The sequence below is a fragment of the Natrix helvetica genome (genome assembly GCF_964273705.1).
Source record: "Natrix helvetica genome assembly, chromosome: 5".
Classification (NCBI taxonomy): domain Eukaryota; kingdom Metazoa; phylum Chordata; class Lepidosauria; order Squamata; family Natricidae; genus Natrix; species Natrix helvetica.
In genome coordinates, this window is record NC_138551.1 from 89,621,093 (window position 1) to 89,648,871 (window position 27,779).

Here is a 27,779-nt window from a genome sequence, read left to right on the forward strand (position 1 = left end):
CAGGTATTGGTTTGTATAGGACAATGATGGTGAATCTATGCCACCTGTGCTACAGGTGGCACGCGGAGCCATTTGTTAGGGCATGTGAGGAGTTGCCCTGTCAGCTCCAGCGCTTTGGCTAGCTGACTTCAGCCTTCATTTTCAGCTGTTTTTTGCCCACTTGGAGCCTCCAGAGGGCAAAAAACAACCCAACACACAAACTGGAAGTTCAGGAACGGACTTCTGGTTTGTGCGTTGGGCCGTTTTCCTCTCTCCGGGGGGCCTCCAAAATGGGAGGCCGTTTTCGCTTTCCCCAGGCTCCTAGAAAGCCTCTGGAGCCTGGGCAAGGCGAAAAACAGGTCCACCGTGTCATCCTGTGCCAAAAGTGTGTGTGTGGGGGGGGGACAGAGGTCGCACGTGCATGTGTGTAGGGGTTGTGCACATAGTATTATGGGTGTGGGCAGGCCCACGCACGAGTCCCCTGCGCTCCCCCCGCTTTTGGCACGCAATTGCAAAAAGGTTAGCCATCACTGGTATAGGATCTTGGGCTATTTGTTGCTCCCTTTGCAGCAATGTTTGGCTAAAGAAAGGAAAGCATTAGTTTATAAAGAAGAAAAAGAGCAAAAATCCCTATTTCTATCACTAAATACGATTGCCTTCTTTCTACTTCTTCTGAAAATAGATTTTTAAAAAATGAAATCAGTTTCCTTCTTTCCTTCCTTCCCCTCCCTCTCCTCCTCCTCCCACCCCCACCCCATTCTATCGCTCGATTACCTGGCATTGTTCTGCAGTCTCAGGATTCTTGCACCAGAAAGTCGGGCCCTGGGAACAGGCCTCCATTCCCACATGAGGGGGTTCAGGACAAATTCCTACTTTCTGTGGGGCAAAAGAGTGAAATATTAAGGTAAAGGTTCCCCCACCGCACATATATGCTAGTCATTCCTGACTCTAGGGGGCGGTGATCATCTCCATTTCAAAGCTGAAAAACCAGCGCTGTCCGAAGACGTCTCCGTGGTCATGTGGCTGGCATGACTAAACACCAAAAGCGCATGGAACGCTGTTACCTTCCCACCAATGGTGGTCATTATTTTTCTACTTGCATTTTAAATGCTTTCGAACTGCTAGGTTGGCAGAAGCTGGGACAGGTAATGGGAGTTCACTCCACTACACAGCGCTAGGGATTCGAACCGCCGAACTGCCAACCTTTCTGATCGACAAGCTCTGCATCTTAGCCACTGAGCCACTGCATCCCTGTGAATGTGGTGAAATATTACTTTGTCAGAAAGAGGTTTATAAAACTATTTAACATTTACCCTTCCCTATCTCCCCCCCCCCGCCCCCAATAAAACAGAAATAATATTTTCCTGTTGACGAAGGCTCTGTGGGGTGGAATTTCACAGGGCCATCTGACCACCTCTTCCTTTACACTTAAAAGGGCAGATTGTTCTTGCTAGACATCCAGAGGTTTGTGCATGCTTCACATTCAGCCTGTATATTGCAGAGGAGGAGCAGGAGTGGGCTGCTACTGGTTCGCCCAGGTTCGGGAGAACCCATAGCTAATGTTATGGCCATTTCGCCGAACCTCCAAATCCCACTCCTGGCTGGCCCCACCCACCCCACCCCACCCTCTTAGGAGTCTCCACACGGCCCGTTTTGGATGTGAGGTAAGTGTAGGGCCCACACGGAGGCTCAAGGAGGGGGGGAAACGGGCCTCCCAGAAGTTCCGGGAGGCCAGAAATGGACCTGTTTCTGGTCTCCGGATGGCCTCTGGAGCCTGGGGGAAGCAGTTTTCGCCCTCCCAGAGGCTTGAGGAGAGCCTCCGAAGCCTGGGGAAGGCAAAAACAGCCCTGCCGTGGTGCAGGAAGCTTACTAGGCCACGCCCACCATGGCCACACCCACCCAGCAACTGGGCAAAGAACCCATTGCTGAAATTTTTGAAGCCCACCCGTGAGGGATAATAATATTTGGAAGCCTGGGGTTTTCTTTATTATTGTTTTCTACTTTTGATTTAGCTGCCCACATTCATTTTTGAGTCAGGTAGCCTCCAGAATTGATTGCCTTCAAGGACTGGCAACTTACGTACAATTAAGTACTGTGAAACGGAGAGTCCAACCAGTGGCACTCATTCCTAAGAAAGGTTTTGTAAAAGTAGGATTGAAACTGCTCACCCGCCGAGTTTTCCAACATGACTTACCACACACACAAAGGTTGGTTGCATGATCTTTATCAGAAGATGGATAGCAGCTGGTTCATATTGGTCCACCAGTTGATCACACTGTGATGAAGCAAAAAGAAGTAAAACTAATGCAGGTGCCTGGAGGTGCCCTCTAGCTTCAAAACCAACTAAACCTTTTTCTCATTCCAATCAAATGAATGAAGGTAAATCATGATAACTGGAGCGACCTTCTTTATTCTGGTATACTCCAGATTGTTCCTTGATATGTTGATGTCCAGTCCAACTGAAGGACTACAAGGAGAGAGTTGGTCTGGAAATAGCTCCTCGCGCCAACTCCCAAAGAATTTTACTGGGGTTGACCAAACTCTTGTTGCTCTCTTCACGATCTGGGACCTCAAAGCCTTTCTTTCATCTTCTCAAAAGTTGTTCAGCAAGTACTGCCCAACTAATGCGAATGTTCCAACCACCTTGGGTAACTGTTTGTAACTCTTCAGGAAGGTTATATAACTCATAATGCAGTTCATTTAGGGGATACTCCTCTTTTTTCTACCAAGCCTAACAAGATGGGGAGAGAGATAAACAACTGGGTTGTTTATCTAGTTTCTTTCTTTACTCTTCCATAGCATCCCAACTCCTTGGAAATTTGTCCACAGTACTACTTACTGCACCGATCCTCAAACTATGGCCCGCGGGCCAGATACGGCCCATCAATGCAAAGTATCCGACATGTGGAGTGGTGGGATTCAGCCCTGCTCCTTTCCCTGCCCCTCACCATCGGCCTTATCTTCCAGCGAGCATCCACCCCAGCTGCACTTCTGGTTAGTTATTTCACCGGTTGAACTGCACTTCTGATCAAGGTAAGGCTGAAGGGTGCTGGGAAGGACCAGCTGACTGAGGGGGGATCTCGCCAGTGCAGCCACGTGATCCAGGACCATTGGGTGAGTAGGGGAGGGGCTGCTGCTGGGTTGAAAAGCAGCTTCGCTGCCAGCTTGTAAAGTAGTGCTTTAAAAGTCTTTAAAAACGCTTTAAAAACAGCCTTTCAGGATGTTTTTCACAGCCATATGATCCAGGGCTGATGGGTGAGCAGGGGAGAGGCAAGTACAGGAAGAACAAAGACAAAATGGGCTGATAAATTGGCCATGCTCATCCAGTCACATGACCACCTAGCCACACCCACCCAGTCACATGACCACCTAGCCACACCCACCCAGCTGATTTGGCCCTCCAACAGTCTAAAGGACTGTGAATTGGCCCCCTGTTTAAAAGGTTTGAGGACCCCTGACTTACTGGATATACCAAAGCTTCTGGGAGTATTTGGCATCCCTTTTGAAGGAAATCTCCAATCTGGGCTTGTGTCTCATTCTTCTTCAGTTCAACATCAATATAATTAACAAGAACTACACACATGTGACACATTTCGCCATCCTTGTCTTCTGATACTTTCTCAAGGGCTACTTTCTTAGGAGCCATTTCCTCAAGAGCTATTTTCTCTAGACAACAAACAAATAAACAAGCATTAGTGTGTACAGCTGGGCTTCAACTTATCATATTTTTCGGGGTATAATACGCACCAAGATTTTCAAGAGGCAAATTAAAAAAAAAGTTTTTGCACTCTGCAGACCTCCCAAAAACGGCCCATTTTTGGTTTAAAAAAAAAGGTCATGCATAGTATTTAGGAGGCTTCTAGAGTGCTCTTGGGGGCTGGGGATGGGACGGCCTGTTTTTTTGCTCATTTCTGCTTTCTCCAGCTCCTAGGAGCACTCTAGAAGCCTCCTAAAAGCTCTGCACATCCATTTTTGCAAAAGGGCGGGGTTTGGGGAGGCAAAAAATGCTGCATTCAGTGTATAAGACCCACTCAGATTTTTACCCTCTTTTTTGAGGGAAAAAGGTGCGTCTTTTACTCCAAAAAATATAGTAGTTCTTGTACATATATATGTATAACAATTAAAATATTTGAAGTCATTTCTCAGATTAGACATTCCTAATGCAGAACAGAAAAAGCTGTAAAAAGAAACCCAAATGCCAATAAACAAACCAAAATTAGAAGCCGTTTCAACAAAGCAATTTTAAAGGTTATGAATTCAGAAAACAATCTAACACAAGCCAAAATGCATCATCTAGTTTGTACCTGATGTTTAGCACAGGATTAAGCCAGGGGTGGGTTGCTAGGGGTTCGCAGGGGTTCAGGAGAACTTCTAGATAAGATTCTGTGCAGTTTGGAAAACCCAAATACCACTCCTGGCTGGCCCCACCCACCCCACCCTGCCCCTCCCAGGAGTGCAGCCCGTTTTCGATGCAGGTAAGTGCAGGGCATGCACGGAGGCTTGGTTAGAGTGAAAAATGGACCTACTAGAAGTTCGGGCTTGTTTCTGGCCTTGTTTCTGGCCTCCAGAGGGCTTTCCGGAGCCTGGGGAGGCCGTTTTCACTTTCCCGGAGGCTCGAGTAAAGCCTCTGGAACCCGGGGAGGGCAAAAACCCCACCCCCACCCCCGTGGTGCAGAAGTCTGACTAAGCCACACCCAGCAACTGGGCAGAGAACCCCTTGGTAATATTTTTGAAGCCAACTCCTGGATTAAGCAAGGTTTGAAGGCACAAGGGTTTCATTTAATATCATGATCACCTAATGATCACCGGTAGTTTCCACCAGCAGCTGGCCCCGCCCACCTGCCCCAGCACTATCCAGTCCTATATAATCGCCATGTGTTTGACGCCATGCGCATGCTCACATTTTCGGTTCTGGGCAAACTGCTTGTTACATTATGTGACACCCACCTCTGGAGAGCTTCTACTTTCTTTGGGCCATTTTTATGGTTTTAATTAGGAAACTGAAGCAAAGGATTTCTGGAAGGCAAATACTTCTATCCCTACCTAACCCATTAAATATTCCCCTCTGAAAGTCAGAAACCTATAATTTGGGTGTGGTTTTGCTGTTCAGACGCCTTTTGAATATTATTTTCATTCTATTTCCTATATTTTGCTTTTAAAAATGGACAAAATCCATGTTTCAGAGGAGAATGAGGAGCCACATCGCGATGACACAATGTGCGGGCTCGACAATGCAAGACCGCCGTTGACACTTTTGCTGCTGGATGGTCCAGCTGGACCTAAACCGTCCTGTAGAGACGGTGATCAGGAAGACAAAGCCTTGCTGGTCTCAGGGACATAGCAAAGTCCCTCATTGACCCAAGGGAAGTTCTTCAAGCCGGCAGTAAAAAGGCAGCCCCCAGGCTGATGAAGTCAGGACCCTCCGGAAGGAGGAAGTGAAAAGAGAAAGTGAGTCCATCTGGTGAGACTTTTTTTCTATTTTTTGAAAAACTGCCCGAAGAAACCTTTTTTTTTTTTAAAGCCAAATTAGACCCTCAAGCAAGAATTAAGATGCGAAATTAATTAATACTGGATTGCATTGGAAAGACTTTTTTCTTTGTAACCATATTTTGTGGATTGAAATGCTCGTAACGTTGATTGTTTCTTCTCTTAAAGTGAACAGATCAACCTTTTTTTTCTTCTGCTCTTTGTTACTTTATTTTTTGATTTCTGGACTAAAACCTTCCTTTTTGTCTTTAACAATACTTCCTATTACTTGTTATTAAATTTTATTAAAGAACTTTATTTCATCTAAGCCTGAGATAGTGAAAGTGGAAAGTAACAACATAGCCACTCGGAAGTCAGAAGCTGGAGTTTTTGAAACAATGTATTTCTCATTTTTTTCTCTTTGTTTGCACTGACTTTGTAGCAGAAGGGTTTGTAAATTGTTTATATAAACTGATAAAGAGCCAAGGGCACGAATTGTTTTTGCAGGTGCCTGTGAGAACTATTTTGGCAGGGGAGAGAAAGGGGGAAAACAAAAAAAAAATAGAACCCTTCTCTTTTGAAAACCACAAAAAAAACTTGTGCTTAAATCAACCTAAAATTAAAAAACAAAAGAGGCTTGGAAGACTAGAGTGGCAGTGGCTATTAGTTCTTTTTTTTCTTTTCTTTCTTCTTTTTTGGAAACATGGATCAATATTCTGAGGAGGAAACCTTAAAATTTCAAAATATTTTGGCTGGAATTCAAAATTTATTGGAAGGATACGGGAGAATTGAGAAGAAGTTGGAAAAATTAGTATTTCTCACATCAAAAGATGAAGGGGATGGAGCCCCAAAAATTAAAGTGGAGAATGAAGATATAGAAGATAAAGACAAGACAATTGATGGATTTATTAATGGAGCAAATGTGGGTGAAAGTGGAATGAAGGGAACACGGAAGAGGGATTTCGATGAATTGGAGCTCTACCCCAGATTTCAAGATACAGAAGAGGAAAAAAGGGTAATGATGATGGATTTAAGAAGAGAAACTCTTTCAGAAACACGATTGATAACCAAAAACAAGCTAATCTTAAAAATAATTGGAGGGCAACGAGATTACCTGAGAGATCCTTTAAGCAACAAAGTGCGGAGAGAAATCTATAAAAACCTTATAAAGGAGATAAAAAGAAGACTGACACCACAATTGGCAAGAGAGAAAAGACTGTTTTGTTATTGGAAAGATAGACAGGTTGACAATGAAAGTTCTTAATAAAAAATTAATTAATCTTGATTGAGCAATAAGTAGGAATTTAGTAATTTTTAGATTGTTTTAGATTGTTATTAAATGTTTATTCGTTAACAATTAAATAACTATAATTAACAATAATTGAATAATAATGGATACAAATTAATGATATATACTATGTATTGTTAAACTAGTAAAAGAAATTTGGATATAGATTGCAAATTGTGACCTGGGAAAAAGACCTATAATTTTTACCAGCAAACTTCTATTTAGATTTTGTCATAAAGGTGTAATGTTTTATTATTTGGGGGGGGGGGTGACGAGAGGAGTTGGGATATAAAGATTGGATTGGATTGGATTTACTGGATTAGTAAATGACTTTTAGCTAATTATAATAACAACAAGGAAATGTTAATGGCCATTGTTTAATAATATATACATGCTTTGGTAAAAGCAACTTGGATATAATATTCTAAACAGCGGGGGGGAAAAGCTTAGAAACTTTATTAACTGATTTTTACTTAGAATGTCATAAAAGTGTAATGTTATTGGAGGATTTTTGAAATAGCTAACAAGTGCCATTATGTGGTTGTGTTTTTAAGTATGAATAAGTTCAGGTAAAAGCACTTTCAAATAATTGTAGTCAAATGAGAATTGTGATATATGATGTGACTGAATGGGTGGGGTGGGGGAATCTACAGTTAGATAGAGTATTTCCTCATAACCTCCCATCCATGTATGAAGATGAATTTTGTAAAAGACAGATGTGTGCTATATATATATATATAGGTTAAGACCAATACAATGAATTTCATTCCCATCCTGAAGACAGAAGATATAGAACAAACATAAAAACCTACCGGTGCTTAAAGATACATCTTCAGGGCAAAAATTGAGCATAATGCACACAGATTCAGGCTTAGTGGCCTCCAGCAGCATAGTGAGGACCGCCATTCCGTAGGAATTCACAAAGTCCCTACACTGGGGGACAACTTCATGAGGCAACATGTAACAAATGGTCATCATCTGATGGACTATTTCCTTCTGAAACATAGAAAGATAAAAAAAAACAGATTAAAAAGAAATCAAACATCCAATCTGTAGAGAGTGCAAATGAGGGAGAAGAGAGTCGTGAAAGGTAGTCCTCAACTTACAACCGACAAACACCCCCCCCCCCCCAGAAAAGGTCATGGACGCTTCTGACCATGACTAAATGGACGACCAAAAAATTCACAATTTTTTCCCCACAGCCAATTTCCCCTTCCGCATCATTTTTTTTGTAACCGCCAAATTTCCAAAATTAGGTTCAGGTGACAACCAAATCAGTTTGCGACCAAAGTTATGGAACGAATGATGATCGTGACCAGAGGTTCTACTTTACTTACAACCTGGAAGTTCCAATGGCCACGCCCCCTGTGGTCATGTGATCACGTTTTGGTCACTTGGCAACTGGCTCGCCTTTATGGCCAGTTGTGGTCATAATGTTTTTTTCTGGAAACTGGTATTTACTTCCAGTTTCTGGCAAAAAAAACCAACAACCCACCATGGTGGACAATGAGCTCTCTTAATGACTGTGGATTAAGTTTAATGAGTCAGAGTGAGTGAACAGCCCTATAAATTTTCTTAAATAAAGTAAAATAAAAATCATGGCAATTCACTTAATGGCCGCTACAAAAATATTGTAAAATTGAGGACCTGCTTAATGACCAGCATGACTTACGCCTATATTCCCGAGCTCAATTATGGACATGAGTCAAGGGTTACTTGTACTTCTTTCCTCCAGTAACAGCAGAAATGAAAGAAGTGAAGTTAATTAGCTGAAATATTGTTCACAGGGAAAGACCATTTTAGCCATTCTTGAATAGCAGATGGAAAGGTGACAGATGCAGGAATGAGAAATATGAGAGTATTTTTTAAAAAATCCTCTCTTCTCCAGTTATCTCCTCAAATGTTCTTCATCTTCCCTAAATCAGAAATAAGTTGCATTTAGCCAGCCTGAGTCCATTTTATGATTGAACTAAAGCAGGGGTGTCAAATTCAAGGCCCAAGGGCTGGATCCGGCCCACGGGATGCTTAGATCTGGCCTGCAGGGCCATCCTGGAAATAGAAAAGGACAGGCCCATGGTGCCTCTGCCTGCCGCGCTCCTTTTTTGCTGGCAGAGGGTTGCAGGAGGCTGTTGCAGCTGAAAACAGGACTCGGGGGGGGGGGGGCTGTTTTCACTGGCAGAAGCACTGCGGGCCAATCCTTCAGTGTTTCCAGGGTGCTCAGCAGAGGTGGTATTCAGCAGGTTCTGACCAGTTCTGGAGAACAGGTAGCGGAAATTTTGAGTAGTTCGGAGAACCAGCAAATACCACCTCTGACTGGCCACACCCTCATCTCTTCTCTGCCTCCCGAGTCCCAGCTGATCGGGAGGAAATGGGGATTTTGCAGTAACCTTCCCCTGCCACGCCCACCAACCACACCCACCAAGCTATGTCATGCCCACCAAGCCACGCCCACAGAACCGGTAGTAAAAAAAATTGAATCCCACCACTGGCGCTCAGGCCACCACAGGCACCCCCAACATGAGTGACGTTGAGCTGGTCATGCCCATCCTGGCCACGCCCACCCTAGCCCCCCGAGGTCAAACATAACCCTGATGCGGCCGTCAATGAAATTGAGTTTGACACCCCTGGACACAAGGAAAGCCTCCTAGAAACAAAAATCACATTTTGATTTGGTTGCTCAAAATGAGGAAGTCCCCAAAAAAAAACACCCTCCATGCTCTTGTCTTTATTCCCTCTCATAATCTCAGAGGTGAAGGCTTTGAAAATTAATTCAGTCTGCAGAAGATCCTTTTCGAGTTATTTCCCTCTATCACCATTTCCCACAACATAATGAGAGGCTAATTCCAATCTTTCTTACTTCTGTGTTATTGTTCTCCACCATGTTCTCTGCCACTTGAACTACTTTCTTGCAAAAATCACACACCAAATGAGGTTTATCTGAGATTTCCTGAATAATGGAGTTTTGAGAGAGAGAGAGAGAATTAAACAAAACAAATGTGGTAAAATCATATTTTCCAGAGCTGAGCAAAAGTAAAACATGACCAGGAAACATTGCTCTCAGTGCTCTACATTTTCATTGGCCACAAGAATAACATTACATCTGATTGCAGTGGAATTAGTTCATTGTTCCTTAATACAATACAATACAATACAATAGTAGAGTTGGAAGGGACCTTGGAGGTCTTCTAGTCCAACCCCCTGCCTAGGCAGGAAACCCTATACCGTTTCAGACAGATGGCTATCCAACATCTTCTTAAAGACTTCCAGTGTTGGGGCTTTCACAACTTCTGGAGGCAAGCTGTTCCACTGATTAATTGTTCTAACTGTCAGGAAATTTCTCCTCAGTTCTAAGTTGCTTCTCTCCTTGATTAGTTTCCACCCATTGCTTCTTGTTCTACCCTCAGGTGCCTTGGAAACTAGTTTGACTCCCTCTTCTTTGTGGCAACCCCTGAGATATTGGAACACTGCTATCATGTCTCCCCTGGTCCTTCTTTCTCTTAAGCTAAACATACCCAGTTCCTGCAACCGTTCTTCATATGTTTTAGGCTCCAGTCCCCTAATCATCTTTGTTGCTCTTCTCTGCACTCTTTCTAGAGTCTCCACATCTTTTTTACATCGTGGCGACCAGAACTGAATGCAGTATTCCAAGTGTGGCCTTACCAAGGCATTATAAAGTGGTATTAACACTTCACGTGATCTTGATTCTATCCCTTGATTAAGATGATATCTGCAATTTATACAGAACTAGCTGATAACCTGACATAGCCTGGGAATGTATTTATCTCAATCCTGCATTAAAGGGCACCCCCTTGTGGAGTACTGTGAAGCCGTTACCATGACAACTCCACTGTGCTTTACAGTAGAAGCTATTTTAAGGCACAACAGGCTGTATCTTAACAGAACTTGGATCCAAAATGCACACTATCACTGTTAAAAGTACTGTGACTTGACACTATAGATATAATTCAATCCTTCTCATTACAGTGTTCCAGGCGTTCCAGAGTTATGCTGGAACACACACAGACAGACACTTGGACACACGGAGGGGTGTTAGTGGTGTCTTACCCCCCATAGTATTTGTTTCCAGAGAGTAAGTCATCTGTGTACCACGTTTGGTTGAAATTGCTCAAGACGTTCCAGAGTTATGCTGGAACACACATATATATATATACACACACACAGCTATATATAGGGCCATATCAATAAAGACTCAATGTCAATATATAAGTATATGGATATAGATAGAAGAAAGAAGAAGCGATCAGGTTTTAGCCAGCTTTCTTCTCAGCTACAATAAAGTGAGAAAATTTAATTGTTTGAATGAATTACAATTAGGTTGTATAATTGTAATCTCCTTTGCTAAAGATCCTTAAATGATTTGATTATGCTTCTTAAATTTTCGAGGCTCTTTCCATTCGGCACCTGCATAGAGCAGCATCAGTGGAAGTGATTAACACCTAAGGATGTCTTCTGTGGAAGCCATTGTTAAGACGATGTTACCTACCCATATGTGGGCTGCACAAATCTGGATAACCCCTAGATGGAGACAAAGAGTCCATTTCGTATCTTTTCCCTGCCATTTAGTGGTCATCTGTATTTTTCAGCTCTTCACCTTAGGTCTCAGGGATTATTCTTTTCCTGATCTCCTATTGAACCTCTTAGTTGTTTCTTCTTCTATGCTTTTAAGCGCAAGGTTTATTTTGTTTCCCATGAAATGCCTTCTCAATTTTGTTCAAGGACACATTTCACATTCTACTTGTTTTGGTTTTGAGCAAACCTCAGCAATATCAATTCTCCAATGGTTTACTTGGACAATGTTATTAGCCTCTGTCCAGAAGTGGTATACACTTACCTTCCCTACTGGTTCGCAAATGTGAGTTGTGCATGCCTTCTGCAAATGTGAGCCTTCCGTGCATGTGCTTTTGGTGAAAAAAAGGGCCTAAATGGGATGCCATAGAGCTGGGCGCGGGTGGGCGTGGCCACCCACAATTTCTGCTACCAGTTCGGGTGAACTGGTCCAAACCAGTAAAATACCACTTCTGTCTCTGTCCTTCTGCAGACTCTGTCTTGATTGATAGACAGATAGATAGATAGATAGATAGATAGATAGATAGATAGATAGATAGATAGATAGACAGACAGACAGACAGATAGATGATAGATAGATGATAGATAGATAGACAGACAGACAGACAGATAGATGATAGATAGATGATAGATAGATAGATAGATGATAGATAGATAGATAGATAGATAGATAGATAGATAGATAGATGATAGATAGATAGATAGATAGATGATAGATAGATAGATAGATAGATAGATAGATAGATAGATAGATAGATAGATAGATAGATACATACATACATACATACATACATACATACATACATACATACATACATACATACCTACCTTAACTACTGCTCCATACAAGTCTGAAAAGTACTGCATTGCCTTCAATGGATGAAAAGACTCCAGTTTTGTAGCGTCACAGAATCCAATTTTACCGCAAATTCCCATCGGTGGCTAGAAGAATAAAAGGTTCCATTAGAAGCTAATGTTTCATTTTTATGAATGCCATAGTATTGCATAGCAACCATATCAAGATTTTTCATTTGCTACTTTTGGCACTTGGCTGTGATCAGACATTAAGACATGACAGTATGAAGTTAGCATATGTGGATTTTTACATGCATCCCTTAAAGCAGGGGTGTCCAAACTTGGGAACTTTAAGACTTGTGGACTTCAACTCCCAGAATTCCCCAGCCAGCATGGCTGGCTGGGGAATTCTGGGAGTTGAAGTCCACAAGTCTTAAAGTTCCCAAGTTTGGACACCCCTGCCTTAAAGAGATGGAAAGCCGCAAAGGTCCCACATTTTACGCCTTTAATTAAAGGTGGTATTCAGCAGGTTCTGACCAGTTCTGGAGAACCGGTAGTGGAAATTTTGAGTAGTTTTGAGGAAATGAGGATTTTTCAGTAACCTTCCCCTGGAGTGGAGAGGGAATGGAGATTTTACAGTATCTTTCCCCAGCCACGCCCACCAAACCACGCCCCACCCACCAAGCCACGCCCACAGAACCAGTAGTAAACAAATTTGAAGCCAATCACTGCCTTTGATGTAGGGAATAGTCTCCTTAGAGTGGCATGAACTCCAACTGAAACAAGGTTTTGCAACCCTGAACCCTCAATTATCTCAACCTACAGACCCAAGATTATTGAGGTTCTCTTCCAGGGGATGAAATACAATTTTTTTTTACTAACGGTTCTGTGGGCGTGGCAGGGGAAGGATAGTGCAAAATCTCCATTCCCACCCCACTCCAGGGGAAAGGCTACTGCAAAATCCCCATTTGCTTCTCACTCGGGGGGGGGGAGGATATTGCAAAATCTCCATCCCCTCCCCACTGTGGGGCCAGCCAGAGGTGGTATTTGCCGGTTCTCTAAACTACTCAAAATTTCCGCTACCAGTTCTCCAGAACCTGTCAGAACCTGCTGGATTTCACCCCTGTCCTCTTCTAATAAAAAAAATTCCTGTCATTTCATTGAAAACTACAAAAACTGTTGCATAAACCTCTGTTGGGGGGATTTAAATAAATACTGGATGACCATCTGTTAGGTTAGCGGTATTACTGGATTCTCAAACTGGGCAAACAGTGAGCTAAGATGATTTCCAGGACATCTTGCAATATTATAATCTAGGATTCTGTGATACTAGAAAAAGCCAAACATAGGCTGGGTTCACATTATGTGGGGGACCATCATGTGGGTTTGAACAAGGCACTGAATTCCGAATTAACTAAACAGGTTGCAGTCATAATGAAGGTGAGCAATCCTAATCAAGACGCTAGCTAAATAGCAATAGACTTATATACCACCTCACAGTGCTTTTACATCCCTCTCTAAGTGGTTCACAGAGTCAGCAAATTGCCCCCAACAATCTGGGTCCTCATTTTACCCACCTCGGAAGGATGGAAGGCTGAGTCAACCTTGAGCCTGGTGAGATTCGAGTTGCCAAATTGCAGGCAGTCGGCAGTCAGCAGAAATAGCCTGCAGTACTGCAGTCTAACCACTGTACCACCTCGGCGCTAAATTTTACAGGGTTTAGGTGATTGGCTTCAGTACATTGTACAAAATATAGTTTTTAAAACTCCAGAACTTGCTGAAGGAAGGAAAAATTTAAAAAAGGGAGGAAAGACCTGAAAATCCTGGTTTTACTCATATATGCCACCTGTTGGTAGAGTCTTCCTGCCTGCTGAAATAGTACTGATAGGAAGAGGTTGGCCTGTGGATGGTTTTTCTTAAAATGGTAAAAATGAAACTGCAAAGCTTTTGGATGCTGCTAAGCAAGAGAATCCAGCATTATCAGTAAAAAACAACAACCCTAATTCTAGCAAAGGCAAGCTCCCCATTCAGTGGGTTAACTCTGGGGTCCTAAGATTATAAACCTGTTTCTTTTTTAATAATTCTGGGTCTTCAGTTTTTTCAGTAAACTGTCCCAATGTTCAAACTGTTAGCATATGAAGCTTGTGAAGGCTTCCTTTTTACCTTCCTATTGCAAACTGCAAAGAGGAAATATCGCCTACTGTACTTCCTTTTTTCCCCAAAACCCAAACTCTTTTCAGTCAGATAAAACGGTTTTCCATTGTTTTACACAAAATGTTTTACACAAGATGAAAAAGCTTGAAATGGAAAAGCATACATACCTCATCCTGTGGTCAAACAAACCGAGGTGAGGAGAAAAGAAAAGAAAAGACAATAAGACAAATATTCAAAACATAAATTCTACCGACTGAGCAAAAATGCCATATATTAACTAGGTATCTTCCTTATTCCATCCGATTATTCTGTCAGATTCTTTTAATATTCTGCCACTAGAACAGAAAATTGAAAGAATATGTCTAGAAAACAAAGCTGAGGTGATCAGAGGCTGCAACCCTCCCTCAGATACAAATTGCCTTCATCCACTATGAAGGATCACATGGGCATCTTAATGGTATTTGATCACAATGAAGCCCAGCCCAGCCAATCAGGAGGCAGTATGAGGCATAGTAATAGTTGTCCTCAGTGGTGGGATTCAACCCACTTAAACAACTGATTTGCCGAAAATGTGAGCGCACGTCCATGCGTGCTCGCACGGCTTCAGTGCATGTGCGCGGCTTCCGCTATGGGGCGAGGGTCATTCGAGAAGCCTTTCGGGGCCTGCTCTGTTCCATCTCTGCTCTCCGGGGCAGTGGCTGCTTCTCTTCGCTGCTGCTCTTGCTGGGGGAGAGAGTGTCTCTTGTGCAATTTAGCAGCTGTAAGACGCCGGTTTCCTCTAAATCCCATCCCAAAAGCGCACAACACAGAGAAGCAGCAGCAGTGGTGGGTTACTACCGGTTCGGACCAGTTCAGCCGAACCAGTAGTGATTTCGCAGTCTGGGTCACTGGAACCAGCAGCGACCCAGGCCTGCCACGCCCCTGAACCGGTTCCCCAGGCAGCGCTGGCGGCAGCGCCATCTTGTTTTTCAGTTCTGCGCATGTGCAGAACAATTACAGTTGCAGTTATGGGCAAATGCGTACACACGCAGAGCGCATGTCTGATGGCGTGTGAGTAAAGCAACTGCGCGCACACACAATTGCACGAGCGCCGAACCAGCAGTAATGCCAGCAGCAACCCACCCCTGAGCCATGTTGAATGTTTATGTTTCCTATTGTTTTTAATTTGGGTGTAGTCTTGTTGTTGTCCCCGTGGTTTACTTAAATCGTGTCCATGGGAAGAGGAAATGGCAATGTCCAAGGTAATTGGAAGCAGGCTATTCCAAGATTGCCAATGAGAAGTGATCACAAAAATTAGAACGGTTAACATGGGTAATCATGTCTCGATCAGAGTGATTTTAACAGCAAAGCAGGATGTTGGATTATATACTCTTAATACATTTTAGCAATTGCAATCAAATGCATGAGGAACTGAGATTCATCCATACATAAGTGACATGTCCGTGCAGTCCCCCCTTGGTAAGAAGCCTGGGCTATGCTTGCTAAATAATGTGTAAGGATTTTAGTAAAATTGATTTCTATTTATTTTTACTTGAAGGTAAAGGTTCCCCTCACACTTATGTGCTAGCCGCTCCAGACTCTAGGGGGTGGTGCTCATCTCCGTTTCAAAGCCGAAGAGCCAGTGCTGTCCGAAGACATCTCTGTGGTCATGTGGCCAGCATAGCTAAATGCCGAAGGCGCACAGAACGCTGTTACTTTCCCATTGAAGGTTGCTCCTATTTTTCTACTTGCATTTTTATGTGCTTTCGAACTGCTAGGTTGGCAGAAGCTGGGACAAGTAACAGGAGCTCACTCCATTATGCAGCGCTAGGGATTCGACAAGCTCAGCGTCTTAGCCACTGAGCCACTTTTTTATTTTTACTTAAGTAGGTCTATAGTCTTGGAATCTTCTGCACTGATAGGTTATTTCTTTACAGGACAACACATTCTACCCTGTTACTCTTCTTGGTTACGTATGCAGCAAAGAGTGAGAACGCATATTTGCTTAGATAATTCAATTAATGCTTTTGGTTTTTTTTTTACTTCTATGCCATTTAAAAGATTTCTTTTCCCCAGCCTATTGCAAGTGTGTTGCAACTGTTTAGGTACCTAAGAGTTTTAGTCCAGCTGAGTTTTAAAAGAGCAGTCATATGTCTAGAACAGGGGTGTCAAACTCAAGGCCCGAGGGCCAGATCCGGCCCACGGGGTACTTAGATCTGGACCATGGGGTCACCCTGGAAACAGCGAAGGACTGGCCCACGGTGCTCCTGCCAGTGAAAACGGGCTCCCAAGCTCCATTTTCAGCTGCCACAGCCTCCTGCAACCCTCTGCCAGTGAAAATGAAGCTCCTTTTTCACTGGCAGAAGGTTGCAGTTGCCAGAAATGGAGCTCGAGAGCTGTTTTCACTGGCACAACGCTTGGGCCACCACAGGCGCCCCCGATGTCAAGCTGGCCATGCCCACCCTGGCCCCCCAAGGTCAAACACAATCCTGATGTGGCCCTCAATGAAATCAAGTTTGACACCCCTGGTCTAGAATGTAGCATTTCAAAAATTACAAAAATGTACTATCATAAACTGGATCGTAAGAATTTATAGATAAGAGATGGGATATGGAAGATTAGCTCATTTGTTGTATTTTAAGAGAAGGGGATAAGTTTGCTAAAATTCTTCATATTATTTGTGATGAAGGGAGAAGTAATTTCTTTAGATGTTTCTTTTTTTCTGTACTATATTCTTTCTTTTTCATTTTTTTAAACTTTCAGCACTTGTGTGTTTTTTTGTTTTTATTCCTTTTCCAGTTTGTGTTCATTTTTATATTTTTAATCGTACTTTAGGATAAAATTATTATCAACAACAAGTTGGACCCTAACCATGCACTCTTGCTCACAAAAGACATTGGATTGGATTTACTGGATTTATATGCCGCCCTTCTCCCAAAGGACTCAGGGCGGCGTACAACATTAAAAAACACAAACGTTATCACAAAAGTTAAAAGGAAATTAGGTAGGTATCCAAAAAACAAACCCAATTAATATAACAAAAACATTTTAAAAATTAGATAAAATTAAGAGGCCAGGCTGGCTTGCAATCAACTTACCAAGAGATCCATGAGGAATTGCACAAAAGCATGGGCGTATTCAGGGACATATTTCTTGCACTAAAGAAATGGACACCAAAAAAACAACAACGTGAATATCCTCAAAGATGAACCCACGCCATAATAATCAATAAATTATCTGTGAGCAGCTCAGTTAATTCCATTTGGCTTCCTCATTGAGATGATCCTCATCCATTGTTACCAAGATATGTTTCCCCTATTATTAAGGGAGATGCTAAGTGAATTACCTCATATGCCATGTGGGTCCCCAAAGCTTCACAACTCTGCCTGGCATAATCCTGCAGAGTTTGGCTAAGGAAGGGGCTGTTCTTCAAGATTTCCCGTATTTCATCAGCCACCGCCTTGCATTCATGACACGGATCTACATTAGTCTCCCAGAACTAAAGATAACAGAGGAGAGCACAGGATTAACATACCGGCTAATTTTTTGTGGCCAAAGCTTATCTCATAAAGGAAGTTGCTGTGGAAAGGAGTTAATACATTAACACCTCCAGAAACACAGTTGAGATGAGATGAATAATTTTACCACAGTAGAAATAATGTCCACCTTGAGCATTAGCTACATCCCGCACAGGCATTTTGTGATTCCCAAAACGATCCACTCCCATCCACTTGCATGTGGGCTGCTGAAACTCCCACAAGAAACAAATAAAGTATGCATGAATAATTCCTAATCTGATACTTTCCCAAATTCTCACCTACCATAGGAGTTGCCCATTTTATCTGGCTGGCGCCAGGCTGAAGGAAATGAATTCCTGCAAATAGTCCCTGCGTACATCTTTACACATTTTGGAGATTAGACAGATGATACGAGAACAGGGGTGGGCTGCTGGGGGTTGGCAGGGGTTCGGGAGAATCTCTAGCTAAGATTCCGGGCAGTTCGGAGAACCCCCAAATCCCACTCCTGGCTGGCCCCACCCACCCTACCCCTCCCTTCCCAGGAGTCCCCATTTTGGATGCAGATAAGTGCAGGGCATGCGCAGAGGCGAGGAGAGGGTGAAAAATGGGCCTACCGGAAGTTCAGGAAAGCCAGAAATATGCCTATTTCTGGCCTCCAGAGAGCTTCCTGTGACTGGGGAGGCTGTTTTCACCCTCTGTGGGGTTCGAGGAAAGCCTCCAGAGCCCGGGAGGGAAAAAACGCCACCCCCCACCATGATGCAGGAGGCCGACTAGGCCATGCCCACCATGGCCCACCAATCAACTGGGCAGATAATTCCTTGCTAAGATTTTTGAAGCCCACCCTTGTCGAGAGGATGTTGAATTTTCACCCTTATATGAGAGTCTCAGAGAACTTTGTCTGAAGGAGCAAGCCCTTAGAAGTGAAATGAAGCTTGGTTCAGGTATCCCAAGCCTTTGAGGAGACCAAGGATCCCAGCTATTTCCTCACCCGAGGCCCCGTTCGGGGTTTATCTTGAGCACTGAAGAGAAGAGGCACATTAGCCATGAAGGGAGTCAGCATTTCACGAAAGTCTGTTATTTCAGGCCATTCTTCTGATTTTGGCTGGTTCTGAAAATTCAGGGCTCCAGCAGGGCTATTTGGCTGATTGCAGAGGAGGAAAGCGCCACACACAATTTCGGGCCTATCCTAGAAAAAGCCAAAAAGAGAGATAGTGTCTCAAAAAGGACCTCCCCTTTCTCTTTAAAATAGAGAAACTGGAAAACGCCGTCTTCCAGCTCAAAGTTGAAGAGTCTTACTTCCTTACCCCCTCCCAATGAGTTGATGAGCAAAATGACAAAACTACTTTTAGGACATTCAGGGACACATTTCACTCTTAAAACATACAACATTCCCCCTCCCTCTCTCTTTGTCTTTCCCTCCCTCCCCTCCCCAGGTGGGGGACTCAGGACCCCCTGAACTGGTGCTGCGTGGTGGGAATCTGACGTCTGGAGGTCGACAAGCCCAGGAGCAGACTGCCGAAGACCAGCTGGCCAGTAGGGAGGCAGGGCATCCCAACATAGGCAGCCTCTGCAGGAAAAGGAACTGACTGGATGTCAGTTGCATTTTTTTGCCGAGCCAATGCAGGGTCGCAATGTGGCCCCGCGCTAAATTTGACTGTGCTGCGTAAGGCTCTGTGAGAGAAGGGGGCAGACCATGGGGGGCAGCAACAGCAAATGTACCGCCATGAAGGCGGAATGCTGTTTTGCACAATTTTTTTAGTCCCTCAAACTTTTGTTTCCTTGCAAATGATGGCGAGAAACGGTGAGCTTAGTTGAAATCTATAGACTCCAAGTTACTCCAAGTTGGCTCACCAGCCAACAACAAAAACCTGGATTCCTGAAGTTTTCTTCACAAGGAGTACATGTAGGCATGGGGCCAACTGATTGTCCGCCCTACCGGTTCCACTACCGAACCGGCTGAATACCACCTCTGCCTGTTACTTCCTTGCCATCCTCTCTCCTTAGTGGATTCACTGTTTCCTTGATTTTTGTCTTGTTATTTATATGTTGAATGTTATATGTTGAACTTTTTTTTTATTGCCTTTGGCTTTTGTTGCAAGTCTTTGATCATTCTGAGCCCTTGCTTTCCTGATTTCATCGTTGCAGATTTGGGTATCTGTTGATTGCCTGCCTTAGTTATGTGTCCCTCTTTCCATTTTCTTGTACTTGTCCTTTTTGTCTTTCAGTGTATCAGAGAGATCTTTGCCCAACCATGCCAGTTTCAGAGTAACCAGCAATCATGCCGATTGCAGAGTAAAAAAATGAAATCAACCATCAGATAGATAATGGTTGTCTTGAATCTGGTCTCCATCAACAGTCACTGTGAGAAGCATCCGCACCAACCTACTCCCATAATAGTCAACAGATCATTTACCTGAACTTGTTTACCAAGCTCTATGACAATGACCAGTCCTGTGTCCACCATCTTCTTGCATTTGAGTGACCAGTCCTGGAAGGGAAGATACTGGCATCCTCTCTCAAAAAACTTAGCAAGTCTTTCCTAGAAAAGGGAATGATATAGAGAAAGATATAAGTTGTTTCGTTTTTCTTTGTTTTGCTCTGTTCCATTTCAGATTCTTTATAATTTCCCCAATGGCTGCAGGAATCTTTGAAAAGAGAATTGACGGGGGGGGGGGGGGAAGGTGGCGGTGGTGTAAGAATGAAAAACTCACTTTGAATAAAGCTAGTTTAGGGTCATAAAGGGATTCTCAGACGTTCATAGCAGTGACGTGCGGTGAGGTTTATGGCTGGTGAGGCTGGTGACGTCATTAGGAAGGCAGGAAATGGGACCACATGTGAAGGAGGCTGAGGCAGCCTCAGCCTCCTCCACACGTGGTCCAATTCCCCGACTTCCTGAGTCAACATGAAGGGGACCGCGGAGCGCGAGCGCTCCGCGGTCCCCTTCATGTTGACTTAGGAAGGTGGGGAATGGGACCACATGTGCCTTTTCCCTTTTCTCTTTTCTCTTTTCTTTTCTTTTCATGATGAGAGCGGTGAGGCTCTGCCTCCCCTGCCTCCCCTGACCGCACGTCCCTGGTTCATAGCAACATTTAAGCCATAGTTAGTTTGATTATTATTTGCTGGTTAGGTCATAATGGCCTATCTCACATATCACACTAACTAAATGATTATTTATAAGCTACATTGTTTTAAGTGACACGTAACAAGCCACTTTATGGCTTAGTCTGATGTCTAAATTAGAATACTGCACAGAACGTTTCTTTCGATTTTCTTAAAAACAATTCCTTCATTAATAAATAAATCAATAACCGTGTCTGTGTGTCCCCTCCTTCCCTCATCTAACACTTTTAGGTACTACAGTTCCCAAGCGTACAGTACAGTACTTACATCTGTAGAATTGTCTTGAACAACCTTTGCCATCACGACTACAATGAGTTTACAAAGAGTACATTTCATGTTTTTCTGAGGAAAAAAAAGAAGAGAAGAGTGTTACTAGGAGAACAATTGTATTGTTTGGACTAAATTAGTTGCATAAGTTCCTCTGAAACAAAAATAAAGCCTAGGTCCGTGATGGCGAACCTATGGCACATGTGCCACAGGTGGTACACAGTGCCCTCTCTGTGGGCACATAAACTGTCACCCTAGCTCCACCATGCATACACGTGCCTCCCATCTGCCAGCTGGTCGTCGGGTCTCTGCTGTGCATGCGTGGGGCACAGGGCGCATGTGGTGTGTATGTGAGTGCATGCGTGGGAGGCAGGGCACATGCATGGGGGCCGTGCACGCATCGCATTTTGGAAGTTCGGGCGTGCGTATGCACACGCTTTGGGCACTCGATCCGGAAAAGGTTAGCCATCGCTGACCTAGGTCATCATGAAGTTGTTGCGTCCTATCCAAATAACTACAATTTGGTACAATATTGGAAGGACAGTCTCTACTGTAGTAGAGTGAAGTAGGGTTATATTTTTGCTTTTCCTGTAAACAGTAATAAAATAATGCCATTGTTGCTAGAGCTGATGAGATGGTTTAATCTCTTAATGCCAGAAGAAAGAACAAGTATTAATTACAAAATATCAAGGACAGTTGGTTGGGGCAATATCTGACCTAAATGGCACCAAGACTCTAAAATACGGTAACAGACTGTGTTTACTCCTATTGATACTTTGGTATTCTGATTTTATTTAATGGGGCTTGCACTTCTCACAGTCAGTCAATGAGATTCAGTGTCTATCATTGGCCTCCACAGGCTTTCGTGTCAAAAGGGGGCAGCGTTTTGTTTTCTTAAACCAAAGTTTCCACCATCATTGCACAACAAAGCTGAGTAACGGGTCTAGCCAACAATTCTCTTCCCCCCCCCAAAAAAAAACCTTATTAAATTTCAAAAAAAAAAAGTGCAAAAAAGCAAAACAACCCAAAGCAAAAAGGATTTAAACAAAATTGGGAAGTAGAAACAAAAAGAGGAAAAAGCCATAGGGAAAAAAAGTTTCTTTGCGACAGATAAAAACCTAAAAATCAATGAGCCTTTGAACTATAATAAACCATTAAAAAAGCTATTTTAAAAAAATATATTTTTATTCATTTCATATTAAAATATTGGACGTAGTGCGACTATCCTGGCGTTATCTCCGCACACTAAAATATAGAACAAACATCATATATACTCATTATACCTTACTAATTATATACAATTATTTATACTCATTTGTATTTACACATATTACATCACATTTTGGGTCTACAAATCCTGTTTATTTCCTGTTCCAACTTCTATCACTCTGTTCCAACCATTGGTAAAATCTATTCCATATATCATGATATTCTGTCTCTCCTTTATTGTCATATTTATAAATTCAATCATGTTATGAAAGGATGTGAGGATGTGGGGTATTAATAGAGAATTAATGACACTAAATAAATTTTTATTGTGAACAGATGAGAAATTGATAAAGATAATTTATAAATATCTACTAGAGTATAAAATGGAGGAAGAACAAGTCAAAGAGACAATGGTGGTATGGGCCAAAAATTTTGGATATAATATTGAATTGGAAAAGTGGCAAAAATTGTGGGAAAGAAATAGGAGATTAATGCTGGCCACATCATACAAGGAGAATTCATATAAAATGTTTTACAGATGGCATCCTCCTCCAGCAAGATTGGCCAAAATGTTTAATAATGCATCTCTGAAATGCTGGAAATGCAATCAAGTACCAGGCACATATTTCCACATGTGGTGGACATGCAAAAAAAGAAAAGGAATTTTGGCGATGGATTCAGATGTGGTTAGAAAAAATGGTTGAACAAAGATTAGAATTTAAACCAGAATTATTTTTATTAGGAATTATAACAGAGGGTTATAGTAAAGGGCCAACATATTTAATATTACACATTATAACAGCAGTGAGAATGGTATACGCCCAACAATGGAAAAGTGAAAATATACCTTCAGAAAGAGAGATAATAAAGAAAATATTGGTTTGTGCCAAAATGGATAGATTGATGTTAGAGTTAAAGAATAAAGGAAAAAGCTACCTCTATCATCATGAACGTTGGTCTAACATATAATTCCTAGCCCAGAAATCATATCAGAATAAAATCCAGAACACTATCTTCTAGATACTTAGACATACTCCAAATATCTTTTCAAGTAAAAATGGGAATAAGTTCCATAAGAACAGTAACACAGAGGGAAAATGTCAATGACTGGCTCAATTAATGGTAATTGTCTCATCTATAATAACTGAAAAATGTTTTTAAAAAACAAATACAGGCTGATATGGCAGATATCACATGGGCTAGTTCTGCCCATCAGCAATCACAGTACAATTGCATGGCTCTCCCTCCTTCAGCATCCTCCTTCAGTTGTAAAGGAAATTAAGAATCATATTGATGATTGTGCAATCCAACTAGGTATTTGGTGCCCTAGCAAGTAATAAAGTAGCTCCTGGGTTTTCTTCCATTAAAAACTTCATCATGGAAAAAATTGAATTAATACTTCTATTTATTAATTGATTCATAGCTTCCGTCCATTAAAAAAATTGCTTCAGAATTTTTCAGTGAGAAAAGCATTAATTCAAATGCTAGTGCAGTTGATGCCATAAGCAATTCCTAAAAGGCCATTTTTGGAATAGCCCCTACAAGATACATATTTTGAAGCTGAGAAAATGTTGCCATGATCTACCCTTTAGCTTTCTTTGTGGATCAATTTCTGCAAGGCCTTTGAGAAAAATTCCCATCACTTCGATTGCAGAATAAAATCCACCAGTCAGATCATTTCAAAACTATCTTTCTTTCGTCATCTACAAAAGATAACATTTTTTGCAGGCAAACACAGATTTTCAGCAAGTTCTTGAGAAAGCTTTGTGCTTGCACTGATGTTTGTGCAGATCTCCTTGAGAAAACAGATGCTTGTACTGTCTTGTTTCATCTTATCCATTTTCATCAGGTGCTTTTATACCTGCAATCCAATTTGTTATGGCATGACAGCAGTGGTGGGTTTCAAATTTTTTTGGAACCTATTCCGTAGGTGTGGCCTATTTTGTGGGCGTGGCTTAGCAGTCATGTGACCGGGTGGGAGTGACCAACTTGTAAATGTGGTGAAACTCATTTAACAATGCTCTTGCTTAGGAACCAAAATTTTGGGCTCAATTGTGATCATAAGTTCTCTTCCTTTTTCTTTCTTCCTTCCTTCTTCCTTTCTTTCTTGTGTCTCTCTCTCCCTCTTTCTTTCCTTCCTTTCTTTCCTTCCTTCCTTTCTTGTGTGTCTCTCTCCCTCTTCCTTTCTTTCTTCCTTCTTCTTTCTTTCTTGTGTCTCTCTCCCCCACTTACTTTCTTTCTTCATTCCTTCTTGTGCCTCTCTTTCCCTCTTTCTTTCTTTCCTTTCTCTTCCTCTGTCTTCCTTCCTTCTTTCTTTCTTTCTTGTCTCTCTCCCCCACTTATTTCCTCCCTCCTCCCTCCCTTCCCTCCATCCTTCTTGTGTCTCTCTCTCCAACGTTCTTTCTTTCTCTTTCCTTCTTTCTCTTTCTTTCTCTTTCTCTTTCTATCTTTGTCTCTCTCTCTCTTTCTCTCTCTCTCCCTTCCTTCCTTTCTCTCTTACTCTTTCTTTCTCACTTTCCCCCCCCCTCTCACATACACATACCTTCCAGTTGGTCTTGGTCAAAAGGGCACCTTTTCGGTCCCAGCTGGGCGTCTGGAAGAGAGTGGCCGAAGTGGCTTCTCTCTCCTCCTCCTGCAGCCGAAGGAAAAGCCCCGGGGAGATGGGCTCCACGCGCTGCAGCCCGGCAGAGCAGCGTGCAGAGCTCGTCTCCCCGGGGCTTTTCCTTCGGCTGGTAGGAGGAGGAGAGAGACGGACTCCGTGTGCTGCTCTGCAAGGCTGTCGCAGCCGATCCTCTGCTGTGCTGCAGCCGAAGGCCGAAGTGGCTTCTCTCTCCTCCTCCTGCAGCCGAAGGAAAAGCCCCAGGGAGACGGGTTCCGCGCGCTGCAGCCCGGCAGAGCAGCGTGTGGAGCCCGTCTCCCCGGGGCTTTTCCTTCGGCTGGTAGGAGGAGGAGAGAGACGGACTCCGCGCGCTGCTCTGCAAGGCTGTCGCAGCCGATCCTCCGCTGACGCCTAAAGAAGAAGCGGTGGTGGATCCTCTTCTTTAGGGGTCAGCGGACGATCGGCTGCGACAGCCTTGCAGAGCAGCGCGTGGAGCCCGTCTTCCCGGGGCTTTTCCTTCGGCTGGTAGGAGGAGGAGAGAGACGGACTCCGCGCGCTGCTCTGCAAGGCTGTCGCAGCCGATCCTCCGCTGACCCCTAAGGAAGAGGATCCACCACCGCTTCTTCTTTAGGCATCAGCGGAGGATCGGCTGCGACAGCCTTGCAGAGCAGCGCGTGGAGCCCGTCTTCCCAGGGCTTTTCCTTCGGCTGGTAGGAGGAGGAGAGAGACGGACTCCGTGTGCTGCTCTGCAAGGCTGTCGCAGCCGATCCTCCGCTGACCCCTAAAGAAGAAGCGGTGGTGGATCCTCTTCTTTAGGGGTCAGCGGAGGATCGGCTGCGACAGCCTTGCAGAGCAGCGCGTGGAGCCCGTCTTCCCGGGGCTTTTCCTTCGGCTGGTAGGAGGAGGAGAGAGACGGACTCCGCGCGCTGCTTTGCAAGGCTGTCGCAGCCGATCCTCCGCTGACGCCTAAAGAAGAAGCGGTGGTGGATCCTCTTCTTTAGGGGTCAGCGGAGGATCGGCTGCGACAGCCTTGCAGAGCAGCGCGTGGAGCCTGTCTCCTCGGGGCTTTTCCTTCGGCTGGTAGGAGGAGGAGAGAGACGGACTCCGCGCGCTGCTCTGCAAGGCTGTCGCAGCCGATCCTCCGCTGACCCCTAAAGAAGAGGATCCAAGCAGGGGTGGTGGTAGCTCCGAGCCTTCTCGCCTTCAGACAGAGCTGATTCTGCACCTTCTACGTTGTCCTGGGCATGCGCCCACCAGCTTGCCTGTCTTGTCTTACACAAGTTGGCCAGCTGAAGCCTCCCGCCTTTCCTGAGCAACTGGCAGCTGCAAGAGGCGCGAAGGGGAGGCAGGTGGGGTTTGCAACCCGAAGGCTGGCATTTCGTCTCTGCAGTGTGAACCAGCTTGGGTGCGACTGGAGAAGCTTCCTTAGTGGAGCTCCTGAAAGGGACGCAGGCTGCCATCGCTCCACTGAAGACATTTCTGAGAAGAGAAACTTCTCCGGTCGCGCCCGAGCTGGTGAGCACAGGCAAGTGCCGTCCCGTGAAAGGGGCGGGGCAGGAAACTTACTTCCGGGTTCATTGGCCAACCGGATCGCGCGATCCGGTGCGATCCGGCAGAAACCCACCACTGCATGACAGCCACATAATCAAAAGCTTAGTATTACTCTACATAAATATGTCCATTGCATAATGTGTTATTCAACAGAACTAGATAAACGACAGAAATTGTGGGATAGAAACTGTAAACTAACAATGTCAACGGCATTTCAGGAAAAACTATACAAAACGTTTTATAGGTGGCATTTACCACCAGCGAGACTAGCAAAGATGTTTGAAAATGTATCAGCTAAATGCTGGAAGTGTAATCAGATACCAGGTCCATACTATCATATGTTGCGGACATGCCCAAAGGCAAGAAAATACTGGATAAAAATGCATACTTGGTTAGAAAAAGTGATAAAGCAACACATAGGTTAGAAACTAGAAATATTTATGTGGGGTATATTATCAGAACAGGATAATAAAGGGAATACATACTTAATTTTACATGTATTAATGGAAGCAAGAATTGTATTTGCTCAACAGTGGGAAAATGAAGAGATCCCTACAGAGGAAAGTGTTATAAAAATATTAGAATGTGCTGAGATGGATAGATTAACATTTAAAAGAAAAGGAAGAAACAGAATTCTCTTTAACATGGGACTTGTTTTACCAACGGTTAACTAATAGGAACAGAGGTTAGAAATTAAAAAGATTAAAAAGATAATTTAAAAAAGTGTGTTAAAAAATTTACAAGATGGATAAATTAATTGTACTATTACTTTGTGATTAATATTGGTGTGTTTATTATGATTGTGATTATTGTTATACTTTTACTTAAAACTAACTGTGCCCACCCAACACGCTGTTCAGATAGATATGGAACTTTTTATGTTTATTTTTTTAAAATGTATCAATAAAACATTTTTTTTAAAGAATGTGTTCCGTTATGTTCCAATATTAAGGGGATGCCACGAAGAAGAGGGGGGTCAACCTATTTTACAAAGCACCTGAAGCCAGGACAAGAAACAATGGATGGAAACTAATCAAGGAGAGAAGCAATCTAGAAGTAAGGAGAAATTTCCTGACAGTTAGAACAATCAATCAGTGGAACAGCTTGCCTCCAGACCTTGTGGGTGCTCCAACACTGGAAGTTTTTAAGAAGACATTGGACAACCATTTGTCTGAAATGATACAGGGCCGTCATGGCGAACCTATGGCACATGTGCCACAGGTGGCAATCAGAGCCCTCTCTGCGGGCATGCAAGCCATTGCCCCAG

At 43.4% G+C, this 27,779-nt stretch overlaps 1 protein-coding gene across 1 annotated transcript in view; it reads right to left on the bottom strand.

Annotated features, from left to right (window-relative positions):
- Nucleotides 1–27,779, bottom strand: part of LOC309392673 (prosaposin-like) — a 68,973-nt gene that overhangs the window by 2,285 nt on the left and 38,909 nt on the right. Inside the window, exons 3-13 of the mRNA XM_081954101.1 lie at nucleotides 21,154–21,228; nucleotides 20,180–20,305; nucleotides 18,755–18,952; nucleotides 17,595–17,747; nucleotides 17,347–17,406; nucleotides 12,149–12,262; nucleotides 9,591–9,680; nucleotides 7,546–7,729; nucleotides 3,443–3,645; nucleotides 2,174–2,254; nucleotides 754–855 (exon numbers count right to left, since the gene is read on the bottom strand). Coding sequence (XP_081810227.1) covers nucleotides 754–855; nucleotides 2,174–2,254; nucleotides 3,443–3,645; nucleotides 7,546–7,729; nucleotides 9,591–9,680; nucleotides 12,149–12,262; nucleotides 17,347–17,406; nucleotides 17,595–17,747; nucleotides 18,755–18,952; nucleotides 20,180–20,305; nucleotides 21,154–21,228 — 1,386 coding nt within the window. The remainder of the gene's footprint in view (nucleotides 1–753; nucleotides 856–2,173; nucleotides 2,255–3,442; nucleotides 3,646–7,545; nucleotides 7,730–9,590; nucleotides 9,681–12,148; nucleotides 12,263–17,346; nucleotides 17,407–17,594; nucleotides 17,748–18,754; nucleotides 18,953–20,179; nucleotides 20,306–21,153; nucleotides 21,229–27,779) is intronic.